This window comes from Gracilinanus agilis, chromosome 2 (assembly GCF_016433145.1).
Source record: "Gracilinanus agilis isolate LMUSP501 chromosome 2, AgileGrace, whole genome shotgun sequence".
NCBI classification, from domain to species: Eukaryota; Metazoa; Chordata; class Mammalia; order Didelphimorphia; family Didelphidae; genus Gracilinanus; species Gracilinanus agilis.
In genome coordinates, this window is record NC_058131.1 from 482,924,809 (window position 1) to 482,940,757 (window position 15,949).

General features: G+C 36.5%; 1 protein-coding gene across 1 annotated transcript in view; it reads left to right on the forward strand.

The window, feature by feature from the left end:
- Window positions 1–12,743, forward strand: part of GPATCH2L (G-patch domain containing 2 like) — a 74,006-nt gene extending 61,263 nt beyond the window's left edge. The window contains exons 9-10 of the mRNA XM_044664954.1: window positions 4,230–4,324; window positions 11,909–12,743. Of these exons, the coding sequence (XP_044520889.1) occupies window positions 4,230–4,324; window positions 11,909–12,078 (265 nt within the window). The 3' untranslated portion in view covers window positions 12,079–12,743. The remainder of the gene's footprint in view (window positions 1–4,229; window positions 4,325–11,908) is intronic.
- The last annotated feature ends 3,206 nt before the right edge of the window (window positions 12,744–15,949 follow it).

Below are 15,949 nucleotides of genomic sequence, written 5' to 3' on the forward strand. Positions count from 1 at the left end.
TCCTTGCCAAATTATCCACAGGTCCTCAAGTTAGGGGCGAGGGAAATGAGAGAAAATAAGAGAAAACCAAGCAGTGATTGGGAGAGCCAAGAAAGCTGATGACTTTCAAGGCAAGGTTTATTGATTACGGATTCTGTTTTATAGAGAGTCTGAGAGCTTAGGTAAGCTTTCACATAAACAATGAAAATGTAATGATTTACAGTGTGCTACAATGGATCTGGTTTATCTCGTCAAATCTAGACAGATTTTTCTATAGACAATATGTCAATATGTAACCATCTAACCCAGATTCCCAGAGAATGGTTCTTGGTTGGAACATCCAGTTTTAACGAGGGGGGGAGGTTGAAGCCTGAGGTGAGGAGTGAGCTACGTGTCTGACTTCAGCTGCACTATAGCTACCCCAGAGTCTTTGCTACCGGGAGGTCTGTATAGGCTTTCCAGAGCTTTGCTCGATGGAAGCCCTTGCTGTTCTCACGCTTGTCCCCGCACCGCATTTCAGGAAGCAAGCACACTGATAAACTAGAAAGGATTCTGTAGAAGAGGCTGACCAGAAGAATAAAGGACTAAAAAAACATAATCTATGTGTCATGATTGATCCAAGAGTATTTAGACAAAGAGAACTTGATAAACCTCCAAGTATTTGAAGGAATGGCATTGAAAGCTTAGACTTGTTCTGTCTGGAACCAGCAGACAAAACTAGAAGATGAAGGAGAGAAGCTGAAGTAAGGTAGATTTAGGTTTAATGTAAGGAAGATGGAATTGGTGACCTTTGGAAATAGTGAATATTCTGTCCCTAAAAGTATTCAAACAGATGCAATATGCACTTGCCACATATTTTGTAGAGTACATTTAGTATGACCTGAGCTAGGTGGCCCTTCCACCCTTGAGATTCTGTGGTCCTATGATGTTATGAAGCTATACACAATACCTTGTCTTCTTCCTTCCATCTTCCTCTTTTTGGCTGGAGGAATATCTTATTGTCTATACAAAATCCTTAGTCCATCTGGGCTTTGTGTGAGTTATGGCAAATATCTTTTGCAGGCACACATCCTTCTTATGTCTTGATTGACATTAATAATCAGAGGATTGTTGAGCAAAATTATCTCTGTAGTTATGTTTGTAATAGCTTGTTATAATAAATATCTTATTTTATATGAGGGACAACAATAATGACCTCTAAGGCCCACATGGTTTTTATGTCTGTAGCTTTATCAGCTTTATTTTAGATGAAAAATAAGAGTTCAGTCATAAGTTCACTTCTTTGAATCAATCAGAGCTGGTGTTAACAGGGCCTAACACTTCTTGAATAAGGAATTTGCCCAAAAGAGAGGACCTATCAGAAATAGATGGAGATTCCATTTAATTAATTAACTAATTAAGAATATTTTCCCATGGTTATATGATTCATGATCTCCCCGATCTTTCCTCCCCCCTCCTGGATCTGACAAGCAATTCCACTGGCTATACATATGTATCATTGTTCAAAATCTATTTATATATTCACATTTGTAATAGAGCGATCTTTTAACATCAAAACCCAAATCATAACCCTATCAAACTATGTGATCAATCATATGTTTTTCTTCTGCATTTCTACTCCCACAGTTCTCTCTCTGGATGTGGATAGTGTACTTTCTTATAAGTTCCACTAGTAGAAAAGTCTGTTACATTTGATTGTGTCACAGTGTATTAGTCTTTGTGTACAGTGTCCTCGTGGTTCTGCTCAATTCCTGGACATCATTCCAGTTCACATGGAATTCCTCCAGTTCATCATTCCTTTCAGCACAATAGTATTCCTTCACCATTAGATACCAGTTTGTTCAGCCATTCCCCAATCGATGGACCACCCCCTCATTTTCCAAATTTTTGCCACCACAAAGAGCGTGGCTATAAATATTTTTGTACCAGTCTTTTCCTTATTAACAGATAGAGATTTTAAGTGTTTGGAAGTAGAGGAAAGAGTAGAAATATACAGAGGAGCTATAAAAAACTTGCAGCCAATAAGCAACCCAACTGATGGTAAAAATTAAAGTTGGATTCAACTGTGGTAGGGAGGGGGGGCCTACCAAGAAGAGAAGGCCATGAGGTTTACAGGCATCTCACTGCAGAAGATGGCCGCCAGTGTATCTAAGAAAGGAGAGATCCCAAGAAAGGGTTTACTTTCCCCAAAACTTCTACCCCAATACATGTTCATAGGCATTGTAATATATTCTGCTGTTTTGTTACTCAAATGAATACTGAGGCGAAGGGTTAACTAGAGTAATAGATAAAACATGTAAATTAAGGCTGAACACCCAACCTCTCTTTAGATATTAGGAATTTTCTTACCTGATATTTTAGAGACATTATGATTGAACTCAGAAGTTTTCATCTAAATTAGATTTGCCAGGGTCTCAGGAGGATTGAATCTAGTTTAATCTATACTCAAATAAAAGTAAGTGTCCATCCACAGGTGGTCATCCAATGTCCACTTTAAAACCTCTAATGATAGGAGGTAACTACTTCCTTCAAAGGAAACCAATTGTTTTTTGAACAGGGCCAACTAATTATTAGAAAATAATTTCTTTTTATTGAGTTGAAATCTGCTTCTTCATTGCTCTTTGGGGAGAAATGGAGCAAGTCAGATACCTTTTTCTATATGATAGCCCTTAAATTCTTCAAGGCAGGTATTGTCTGACTCTTTCCTTCCCTTCTCACTGTCTTCAGGCTTCCTTTCCTTAGGTTGAATAGCTGTAGTTTCTTCTCTCTTCATAGGTCATGGTTTCTAGTCACCTCACCATCTTGGTTGTGCTTCTCTTGTCACTGGTGTCCTTTATTAAATGTAGCACTTGGAATTGAACACAGTATTTCGAATATGACTTATCAAATCACCTGTCCGGTTTTGGACACATTTTTTAATTGCAGGCTCAATTAATGTTTTTAATGACAGCTAATGTTTTTAATTTATTTAAAAAAGTTAAAAAGGAAAGTGTTACTTGACTACTATTCCATAATAGGATTAGAAATCCATGTATTTAGAAGTAGAGTAGTTAAAAGTGACTCTTACTAAATTATTATGCAAATGCCAGTTCAGCAGCATTAAGCTTTTCAGTGTTTCTCCATTTGGGAATAGATTTCATTAATTCAGTTATTCAATAATTAAACATATTACTCTTTAGCTCTTATACCTAAAATTGTCATGCATTGTTTGAAAATGAATACTTGGTGCCTTAAAGTCAAATGGTAAAGGTAGGGTGGGTGAGTGCGTGTGATTGGTGAAGTTACACACTACTTTTGATTAATTCTGAATGATCTTAGACAAAATTTTGATTAAAATCAGCAAAGGAACTATGTAAATTTTTCTTATATTCTATGATGCAGTTTAATCAATAGGCATTTCTTGAGCACCATCTATGGGCCAGGCATTCTGTGCAAGGTGCTGGTTATGAAGGTATGAAAATGAAACAGTAGGGGGCAACTAGATAGTTCAGTGGATAGAGCTCTGAGCTTGGAGATAGGTACCGCGTTGATATTTGGCCTCAGATACTTTCTAGCTGTCACTTAACTCCAGTTGCCTAGCCCTTATCGCTCTTCTACCTTATATTCTATATTCTACCTAGTATCTAATATGGAAGGTAAGAGTTTAAAAAAAAGAGAGAAAGAAAAGAAAATGAAATGGTGCTTGCCCTAAAGAAACTTAGATATTTTACTTAAGTGGATGGTAGCATGAACAGGGTTGAATAAATACATAGGAATCGAAGGAGAGAGAGCCTAATAACTGCTTAGGAAGGTCAGGGAAGGTGATACCTGAGCCATATCACAGAGGTGGTGTTATGTGAGCCTGAGTCTTGAAGGAAGCTAAAATCCTAAGAGACTGAGTTGAGAAGGGTATGTATTTTAGGCATGAAGGACAACCTTTGTAAGGGCTTCCAAGGTAGGAGATGGAATGTTGAGTTTAGGGGATAATTAATAGACCATACTGGCTATATTTTGCATGAAACGAGAATTGAGATGGAAAAAAAAATTGTGAAAGATGGAGTCAGACTGAGGAGGTCTTTAAAAGTCAGGCTGAAGGCTTTACATGTATCCTAGAGATAATAAATATTGAATCACTGAAGATTTTTGAGTGGAGAGTAACAAGTTGGGGAAAAGGTGTTAAGCTTCCAGAGAAAATCAACCTAATATCTTACATTGTAATACTTGCTTTAATTTATATGTTGGTAGAACTTTTATCTCTTTTTCATGTGCAGACAGGCAAATGTACACTTGGGACCACCATGTTCAAGGGACATAAAGAGGAAACGGAAACCTATGACCACAGCATCTTTGTCCAGCCCAACTGCAGGTAAATTGGATTTGATTCCGTGTCTTCCCATTGTATTTTGAAATTTTCAAAAAATGTGTGTCCTGGTAGAGGCATTAACCAATCAGAGTAGTTTAAGGGTCTGTGCAATGATTGTTTACTTAATAGACTGCAGTATACTTTACTTCAGCCTGTAAATTATCCTTGTTTCTTAAGAGTCTGCCAGTAGAACATCAATTTTGGCAGATTCTGCAACTCAGGAAGATTTTAATTGTGGGCCTGCTGACAGAGTTGTGTCAGCCATCTGAGGACCAGCCCGCATAAACTACATTTATGTTAGCAGCAAATAATTTACAAAATATATTTAGAGAATCAGTCAGTAAGCAAGCATTTGCTAAGTACCTACCCTGTGTTGTGTGTTGAGGATACAGAGATTACAGTGGAATAACCTGCACACATAAGGAAGCTTCATTTATCAGGGGATAAGACACGAACATATAAGTATATGCATAGTAAATACAAGTTAGTTTGGGAGAGAGAACATTAGCAACTTATGGATTTAGGAAAGCTTTGTGGTAGAAAGTGGAGCTTGAGTTGAGTCTTTTTCCCCCCCCCAAAACCCTTACCTTCCATCTTAGAATCAATACTGGGTATTGGTTCTAAGGCAGAAGAATGGTAAGGGCTAGGCAATGGGGGTTAATTGACTTGTCCAGGGTCACACAGCTAGGAAGTGTCTGAGGCCAGATTTTAACCCGGGACCTCCCGTCTCTGGGTCTGACTCTCAAATCCATTGAGCCACCCAGCTGCCCTCTTGAGTTGAGGTCTTGAAGAAACTTAAGTTTATTCAGGCATGGATAGAGTATCATTTGTGAGAAAAAGCAAAAATACTTATTTGAAAATGTGCTATAGAGTGAGGAAACAGTAATAATATTTCATAAGGCTAGAAATGGAGATTGGATGCAGTTTGCACAGTGTTTTAGAAGCCAAACAGAATGGGTTCTATTTAATCCTAAAAGCAACAGGGAGCCCCTGATGTTTATTGAGTAGGAGAATGACATGGTCAGGCCAACACTTAAAGAAAACCCCTGGGACCTATGGGAAGGATGGATTGGAATGGGGAAAAAATAGAGGGACCAATTAAAGAAGTTATTATTTCCAGGTGAGTAATGCTTGACCTAATAATATTACAGCTGTCTGAGGAATGAAAAGAAGTCAGATTGCAGAGATGTGAATGAGGAAATAAATTGACTGGATATGTAAAGTATGGCAGATAGGAAGAGTTAAAGAGATAATGGTGAGGTTACAGGTTTGAGAGACTAAAAAAATGCTGGTAGCCTGGACAGTAATAGGAAAGTATAAGAGAGCTAAATGTTTTTGGAGAAAGACAGTGTTTTGTTCATGTCTAGTTTGAGATATGTCTGGGATCTCTAGTTTGAATTATCTGACAGCTTGGTGGTGTGAAACTAAAACTCAGAAGAGATGCTGAGGTTGGATATATGAATTGTATAGTTATCTCATGGGAACTCATGGGAGTTGATGACATCACTAAATGAGGGAGTGTAGATAGAGAATACAAGAGGGCTTAGGACAGAACTTTGGGATATATCCACAGTAAGGACTGTGATTTGCTTTATGCTCTAGCAAAGGAGACTGAGAAGAAATCAAGGAAGGTAGGAGGAGAACCAAGAAATAGCAATGCCACAAAATCCCTGAAAGAGTATCCCTGAGGAGAAGGTGGTCAGCATTGTTAAATCCTATAGTCATTCCACAAGTATCTGTTAAATTCCTTCTTTGTGAACTGCAATGTACTGTGCTGTGACGGTAGACAAAAAAGAAAGGTTTGAAAGGATGACTTTCAAATCTAATAATCATTCTTCAGTTCTCATCCTTTCAAAAGAAAGATCCTTCTCCTCCCTCCCACCCCTTCTTCCCTTTCTTTCTTCCTCCCTTGTTTTTTTTTTTTTTTTGACATAGTAATTCATAAAGACCTTTTCCTAGGACATAAAAGGTCTGTGATCTACATGAGTCAGACAGATATCTTCTCCAATGAAATCATGCTTCCTTGAAGTATTATAATATAATGAAACTTCACTAATGGAAGAATTGTAATATCTTGCCCATCAGAAAAGTTCCTGACTCAAAATGTTCAGTTATGTACATTTTACAATGGAAATTTGTTACATTTTTGTGTTTCCTTGGAATTAGGAGAAAAAAATTGGAAAAAAATACTAAATGTCATTTTATTCCAGTTTAGGTTCTGTTGCTTTTGAAAAATAATGGAGGTAAAATTTTCAAGACCTATCAAAATTAAGATTATCTAGAGTCCTTTCTTATTGATGTTAAACATACTATGTCATTTGCCACTTGATTTATCTGAAGACCTGAAGGAAGGGATGCACAAATGAAAATGCAGAGCAGCAAATGATAGCTAGGAAGAGGGTGAGCCTCAGAAAAAATTTTTCTTTTTTCTTTTAATACAAATGACTTACCATTTTAAAGCTTTTTATGCTCAAAAATTTACTTCTGTTACTATTCTTCTGTTGTATTTCAGTTGACTGTTAAAAAGCATTCCATAGTTGACTAACTGAAAAGTCTTAATCAAAGGATTATTAGAGTTGGTATCTGCCCAGTTCCCTTAGATGATCACCCATACACCACTCTTATCTATTCTTGTAGCAGCCTAGTACCTTACAGCATCTCTTCTCTCATCTTTGTTGTGACTTTTTTTAATTGTCTAGCCATCTTTTTTATTTTTAGCATTTTATTCTTTGTAGGAGAAAATGGTTGGAAAGAGTTTTTAAAATTTAGGATGAGGACTACCCAAACAGAAAAGAATTAAATAAGATGTTTTAAACCTTTTCTTTTTTAGAGTCTTAACTATTCTTGTCTCACTTGTTGACCAGGTCTTGCTTCAGTGAGTTGTTTTTTCCTTTTCTTTTCTTTCTTGTTTTTTTGCAACCTGAGTGCCCCATAGAGGTGAAGGACACAGCCCAAGCCTGCACCATCAGTCAGTAGAACAAATGGGCTTGCTCTGCCTAACATCGGGCCATCTCAGATTCCACCTCTTTTATAGAAATGAGTGATGAAGAGAGGTGCGTTCCGCTATGCCGCTGTATTAATACACATCAGGGGCCAGCTCCCGGCACTAAATCACGCTACTGCATACATCTGTTATCGGACTCTTCACCAGTGTGATGAACAAGACTGCAGATAGAGGCTTCCTTGTGTCATTCTTTATAGGATTTTCCTAAAAGAATAAATAGCTCAGATCTCTGCCAACACTCTCCCCTGTCATTGTGATGAATTCAGCTTCTTTCTTAAACATGCAGCCACAAATCTTTCCCTGTTTTCTCCTCCCCTCCCCTGTCTGTATAAAGTTTTGAGTTGAAATTGACTGAATTTAAAGATGTTAATAAAGGGGTAGTCAATAAAGAGCAGAAATCATTTGTGAGCCTTCTTCACCTCAGAAGGGTAGAAATGAGAGATTATAGAAAAAGGTCTGTTCTAGAATGATTGAGAAAGAAGTAGTAACTTCCTTTTATTCTCTTTAAATCATCTCACTTGGAAGGGCTTTATGCGTCCCATGTGACCTGCACATAGAAGAACCTCACCTAGATTTGCCACCTAGGGAGGTTCCAAATTTATATGTCAGAATCGGAATTGTAGAGTAAATCAACTGTCTCAGGTTGAATGAACTGTTAAAACTATTGTTACTGGATAAAGGAAATTGGGATATTTTCTAAGTATGTTTGAAACCAAGAAAACACTTAAAGAACCCAAATGAAAATATAACCTTATTTTCATGAGCAACATCAATTTTGGCTGCTAGAGAAAGTTGTGAAACCATTGCTAATTTGGGTTCACTACTACTATTATTATTGTCTTATCTCAACTTAGTCCTTATCCATAGCACAGCAGTGTTTTTTATTTTTGACTCCTTATCGTACTTCTCATAGCAATTGTTTTAAACCTTATTTTTCCTCAGTCCTAGCCATTCCTTTCTCCATCCTCCCCCTCTTTCGGCAGATCACCTCTTCTGCAAGGCTGAAGTAATTATCTTGAGCCACCTCATTTCCATTCTTTCACAACAGAAAACCTCTCTAGGTATTCATCAATCTACACTTGCACTCTAATATCAGAAGACGAGGTGTTCCTCTTCCATTCCAAGACTAACCCTCCATTTGTGCCTTTGATACCATCTCCACCTCCTCTTGGACTTTGCTTCATCAATCATTTCTCCTTCTGTTTCTCATCTTTGATCTCTCACTGTTGGCTTTTTCATCTCTTTCAAGACATTAGCATCTTCCTAAAGAAAAATCTTCTCTTGACCCTGTTAATCCCTACTTAAGCTAGCTTCCTACCTTATTCTGACTATTACTGAACTTCTTACTAGTAGTATACACCTCTATCACTTTATCACCACTTACTTTCACCTCAAATCTGTGGTTTTGTTTCTACCATCCTATTGATTTAACTATCTCCAAGATCACCGTGGGGCAGTTGGTTGTGCAGTGTGGATAGGGCTCCAGGCCTGGAGTCAGGAAGATTCATTTTCCTGAGTTCTAATCTGTCCTCAGACGCTGGTTGTATGACCTCGATCAGGCCACGTAATCATGCTTACCTCTTGTTTCCTCATCTGTAAAATGAGCTGAAGAAGGAAATGGCAAACCATGCCAGTATCTTTGCCAAGAAAACCCAAAATGGGGTTCACAGAGTCAGACATGACTGAAAAACAACTGAACATCATCAACAAATGTTGATTTATTTTTAATGAATCTTTAATTATTACAAATACTTTTATTTTTCCATTATTATTACTTCTGAAGATATACCTTTCCCTGACCAGGGAAGCCATCCCTTGTAACAAAGAATGAAAAAAAGGAAAAAAAAATTCATAAAAATTAACTCAACACATCAGTGAAGTCTGACATGTTCCACACCCAGAATCTTCCCTTACCAATGAAATGGGGAGGCAAGTACATTTTCTCATCTTGTTTCAAAGACTAAATTTTTTTGCTCAATAAAATTAAAATTTATTTTTTTTCTAGTTTCCATTGGGAGGGGGAGGTTCTTTCTGTTTACATTGGTATAGTCTTTGAGAATACAGTATTTCCTGGTTCTGTTTATTTTACTCTAGCAATTCATATGAAGAGTGAGATTCTCTAGTCTTCATATTCGTCATTTCTTAATGCACAATAATATTGAATCACATTCATGCATTATAACTTATTTAGCTATTACTCAATTGATAGACACATTTTGTTTGTAGTTCTTTGCTATGAAAAAGATGCTGCTATGAATATTTTGTTGTATATGGGACCTTTCTCTTTTTGTCTTTGACAGTCTTAGAGTATATATGTATAAATAGAGAGTCTCTATATCAAAGTGTGGTTCAGAATATTTGGACCAATTCAGACATGGCTCTAGTAACCATGTTACTATCACCATCTTTTATCATCTTTGCCAATTTGCTGCTTATAAAAGTGAAACTTTATTTCTTTATTTGCATTTACTCACATCCTTTGGAGTAGTCTTTCTCCAATGATGTCTCCTTTGCCAAATATGGTGGTGTATTCTTAGTTATCTTCCTTGACCCTTTATGTGTCATTTGCATTCTTCCTTGAAGAGTCTTTTCTCCCTTAATTACAGTTACTTCTTTCTCCTTGTTTTCTTCCTATCCGTTTCCCCTTTCTCAGACTTCTTTGATGGTACTTCATCTTTTAACCCTTAGGTTCTCCAAACCTATCTGCCCTTGTCATTTTCTTCTTGCTTTTCCTTTATTAATTTCATCCACTTCCATGACTTAATTTATCCCTTACTTCTCTACAGATTCATTTACATAGTGGTTTAAAGTTCATGAAATACTTTAGATGATCCTCATAACAACCCTGTGAAGTAGGTAATAAAATTATCCCTATCTTTTGATGCTGTCATTTAGCATTTTAGTTGTCCCACTCGTTGTGACTTCATTTGGGTTTTTCTTGGCAGAAATCCTGGAGTGGTTTGCCATGCCCTTCCTCCAGTTCGTTTTGACAGATGAGGGACTTAGGTAAACAGAGTTAAGGGACTTTTCCAGAGTCACACTGTTAGTAAGGGTCTGAGGCCAAATTTGAACTCAGGAAGTTGAGTCTTTCTGATTTCAGGCCTGGCAATCTATCCATTGTACCACCTAGCTTCCATTTTATAGAATGGAGTTAATAATAATTGTCACCTATCTCACAAGATTAAGATCAAATGAAAGTAATGTTTATAAAGTGTTTCGCAAAGCTTATAGCATTATATTACTATTGTTGGTGGTTTCTTGAATTGAATTTATTTAAAAAATGGGTAGAATAGTCTCTTTGGAAGAGAGATGTACAGGTGTCTTCACCTGGGTAGTAGGTCACTGATTTTGAAAGGTAGATTCCAGGATAAATTATTTGAAAAACAAACAAGTAACTTCAGGAGTAAGAAAGCTATAATGTCAGTGGATATTGAGCTAGCGAATTTTTCTTATGATCATGACTGTGAAGATATAGTCCAAATGAACTTAAACCTTCATGTCTCTGGGATATGAAATAAATACTTCTTGCTTAGGAGATATTACTTGGAATGTTAACTTTCTTTCTCCTTCTCATTAGTTGTACTCTGTTGAATTTTAAATCCTAGAAATAGTGTTTCTTTTTTTTTTTTTTTTTTTTTTTGGTCTAGCCCTATATTCAGTCACACAATCCTTATTCCAAACTCTAGGAAACTTCTAGTATGGAACATATATTAGTGCAGATCATAAATCCAGATTAATTGCCTAGATGTATCAAGAAGTTTAGTAAATTGCACATCTTCATACATGTGACTTTTAAACCAAGATCCTCCTGACTCCAACATTGATACTCTATCCTATGTATCTCTCAAAGAATGGCATTCAAGATAATGAGATAAACTGTTCATAATTCAATTCTTTCCTATTGCTAGTTTGGACTTAATCCATATTTAACTATATTTTTGGAGATGTAGAGCATATCTTAATTGTCTTCTATATATATTATTGGGTAAATTCATCAGCTCTATTCTGTCCTTTTGATGCTAATATTCTTACTTCTTTTTGCCCCTTTTAAGAAGTAAGAATATTAGCACTGAAAGGGCAAAGAGTAGTCAGAATAAAATGTAAAGATAAATATGTTAAAAGCTCACATTAGAAATTCCCGTAGCTGGGGGCAGCTGGGTAGCTCAGTGGAGTGAGAGTCAGGCCTAGAGACAGGAGGTTCTAGGTTCAAATCTGGCCTCAGCCACTTCCCAGCTGTGTGAACCTGGGCAGGTCACTTGACCCCCATTGCCCACCCTTACCACTCTTCCACCTATGAGACAATACACCGAAAGTATAAGGGTTAAAAAAGAAAGAAAGAAAGAAAGAAATTCCCATAGCTAAATGTTATTCATTTGAGTGCATTTTACCTTAGTTTTTAGTGGACACAGATACTGAAGTATGGATTTCTGTTGTCTACCTTTTTAAAATAATAGGGTTCTGAGGATTAGTAGAACTTTGTTTTTTCTTTGAAGGTTTTACTATTATTTTAATTTGAACTTTTTTTCCTGCCTCTTCTGTCTCCCTTTCCCCCTTCCCTTTGTTTCTTATTTTTATTCCAACAGCTTTACCTGTTCACATGGATGAAGTAGAGGCAATCCTACCATCATCTCAGGTCCAGAAATCCCCGAATTCTGAGTGGTCAGTCAGGACCTATGCAGCAGAGAAAACCACTGTGTCACCTCCAGCTACCTTTTTTAAAATGCCACAGGAAAAAAGCCCTGGTTGTGGCTAGAGAGGCATTTTGAATTTGTAAAAACATTTTGGACTTTGGATTGTATTGTCCCAGCTATCTTATTTGGTAATACCTATCTCATCATCTTCAGCGTACTTATCTTTGACCACAAGCAGCTTGATCTCTCCACTGGAAAAATCATGCCCATGATTCACTTTTTAAAAGTATTAACATGTTGGGGAAGTTTAAAAAAATTCTTGCTATGTTGTATTTATTATGTTTATCTGTCATTGCTGTCCCAACATCTATCTACAGCTACTTTTACAGAGCGGGTGCTTTTTTGCAGATGTCTTTGTTGTTGTGAACGTGGTGACTGCTTTTGCATCTTATTTTATGGCAAAGCTGCCAACACTTGAAGAAGAGCTGACTTTGTAGCTAGCCTTAGACAAGTATGAGAACTGAGTCTAATGCTAGTAGGAAATTATATTTTGGCCAAGAGGTGGGAGACCAAAAACATGGGACTGATTTCAAGGATGGGTCTTTGGAATTTTGCCTTTTGGTGGTCTCAGAACAACAAAACTCATCAACCAACGCTGGATCTTTGAAGAGACATGGGCCAGCCACCTGTGCCTCAGAACATGTTTGTCTTATCCTGGTGGATGTCTTAACATTGCTCATGATTATGCTATTCATTGCCTTCTCTCCTGTGTTTTTTCCTGAGCAAGAAATCCCATAAATATGTACAAATTGACACAATGAGAATAACTTAGGTGAAAATCAACTCTAAAGGTATTTAGTGAGATATAAAAAATATTTTATTTCCCAAGTCAAATTCTTTCTCAAGCAGACCTTTTATCATGTGAGCTATTGATTTCTTAAGCCAATAATCTGAAGCAGAAGCTTACATGTTGCTCTAACAGCTCTTTTGGGTCATCTCTTTTTTGGTGAAAATCTCTGTGGTCTCCCTTTAATACTCTAAGCTGGAAAACCTATAGTCACATCCAAGGTTAGTTGCAATATTATCTGTATGAGGGACAAGTAACTAATTGGAACTGCTTAAGTGAGGCCACCATTTCCAAAAGTAGTATTAGAGCCATCTGTTTAAGGGGCTCAATTAACTTAAATGTACTTGCTGAATATTATTTGAGTACTTCATACTGTGAACCACTTAAGAGGGACTATATAAACTGACTGTCTCCTACATGCATACTGTACACAGTACATTTTATAGGGACTCTCTCATATCTATTTTCTGTACTAAAGTAGATGTTGAAGAGAGAAAAGTACTCCTATTTCTTGAAGCCCAGTAGCTTTTTTAGTAATAGATTATAATTAAGAGGCTCCCTTTAGCTTTCTCTTTTCAAATCATACTCTTAGATATTGAGAGGGATTCAGGGCTCACCTTTTTTTCCTCCCCCAAAGACATATGTGTTGTCCATTGTGTTCAGATACAAAGATGAAGTAGATGACACACGTTAAGGCACATGCTGCATTTTGATAATAGCAGCAATGAGTTATGGCCCTTTTGTTAACTGTGATACACTTAGTCAATGATGGGTATGTGGTCATGGAGTATTATTTTTCCTTGTACCAAGCCCACTCACCTATGTGGGTGGTTGTATAGTTGATAGAGGACTGGGCTTAGAGTTGGGAACACCTGGATTGAATCCTGCCTCTGATAATTATGCAATATGTGATTCTAGGGGCAAGCCACTTAAATTTTCTAAGGCTTTGTTTCCTCACCTGCAAAATGGTCATGAAAATTGTCATCAGACCTATCTCAAAGAGTCTATTAAGAGGATCAAATGAAATTATAAAGTATCAAAGCACTTCACAAACTAAAAGAGTGTTCTTACTAAGCTATTATTAGGTTTAAGCCAAGCTTATTGGTTATCAGTGCCATTATGCTTTTCCTTGCAGAACTGGCCAAGGTAATAGAGGTGTTCCTTTTTCTTTATTATAATAATTGTGTTGACCATTATAGCCCCTTTCTGGCTAGAAGGAAAAGACTTATTTATCTTTAACAATATCCCAGTGAGGCACAGAGAGCTACAGGACATTTAAGTGACTTGCCACATAGCCAACCGAAGATTAATTTCAAGTCTTTTTATGTTTTTGGTCTAAATATCTTGCCACTAAGACCAAATTAGTCTTTGATTATATTCTTGATTAAACTCCACTTTGTCCAATTATGGACAAGGAATTGGGAGTCAAGGGTGGGGGGTGGTCTCTTCTTTCTCTTAATGTCTCCAATTACTTTGTCCTTACCAGTATGTAGAGGCACCTTATATCCTGATTGCTCTCAATTTTATAGTGTATTATTTGGATGATGTGTAGGGTTTCCCTCCCTTTATTCCAAAGCCTTATGTTCTCTGATAATGAAACTGTAGCTTTCTATTGACCATCCCAGTTTGCAGACTGAGAGCCAAATTTATGAAATGATTAGCCAGGATTGCCTATCAGAATGCTTGGTTTGGGGGGGGGGGATACTCTTGTTTGTTCATTTGAGTACTTGTAATAGATGCTACTCAATAAGATGGAATAATTTGTACTTGAGTAAAATCATTATCTATTAAGCACATGAATGCTTTTCAACATAGGGGTGCAAATTGTGCCCCTTGATTTAGGTGCTGTATTTGCATGCTTAAGGAATTATGAATATTGACCAAATGTCTTTTTTGTGATGCGTTGTCTCCATATTCTCTACAAATGGATTTCTGAAGGATAATATTCATCCTGAGTATATTTTGGTTTTTTAAAAATTCAGTGTCCTTTCTGTTACGTCAGAGTTTTAAGAAATCAGTCATAAGATCCTGCAAAGAATTTTGGGGAAAATAATATTTCAAAATCAAGTCATTGACAGAAATCCTTAGAACAGTGTGGGACACTGCTTTTTGAGCCAGACCGTTAGCTTGCCAAACATTTGATTTGTACAAAAGGAATAACTGAAGCTAGATCCCATAGTTTATGTTCATTTTAGAGTTCTGGTTAATATAAACTGCATATCCTGTCATCACACACTCTTAACTTTTTGGTATATTTTCATATGTTCCCAAACCAACAGAAGTCATTAACATATTTTTAACAGAGTCATTCATTTTCAAGTTTATTATATTTAATGGAAGACTTTGGGAAGGATTTTTTTAAACCTAGCATTTTAAAGAACTTTGTTTTTAAAAGAAACATTAAGAAAATCGTTCTTACAGTTATGGTAGGAGAAAAGGAGAAAAATGTTTCCTTAAAAAAAAAAAAGATATTAGTAATGTGCCAGTGAGAAGTAGATCATACAGACTTGAATTTGTTTAACAATCCAAATGCATCTGAAAATCAACTGGAACATCATCATAATCTTCTATTGGAAAATAAAATAGATTGCGCCTAAACTATTCTAGTTGGGAAATGATCCATAGTCTAAAATGAATGTTTGTTGTTTTTGGTGTCTTTTGCATCCCAACTTTTCCATTAAGTAAAGCTTGCCATAGTAAAGTAATAGTGTATATATAGGCTTTTAGCATTCAATGTTAAATGTTGCTGAACCGAGTGAACTAATATTTTTTTCCATTATGGGAATAAAAAGACTCCATACCAGGAAGTAGTTATTCAAAAATGAGAGAACATACTCAAAAAGTTACAGGATGAAGATAAAATATTTGCAGTGATCACATAGAGATGAACTAACCGTTGGGCTGTTAAAAATCAGACAAACCAGGCAAATGATGTGGTGGTAACTTTGCTGCCTCTCATATTTCAGGCATAAAATGCTTTTATTCAGAAACTTTCTACGTTTTGGTTTGTCCAGTCTTTGTTCTGAACTATAGACAAGTCCAGTCAGTTCTTTTGGGAATAACAGCGGCATTAAAAAGAATTAGATTTAAATTTAAATTAAAAAGAATAGACTTACCTTTCTAGCATTATTTAGATGCTAATTAGC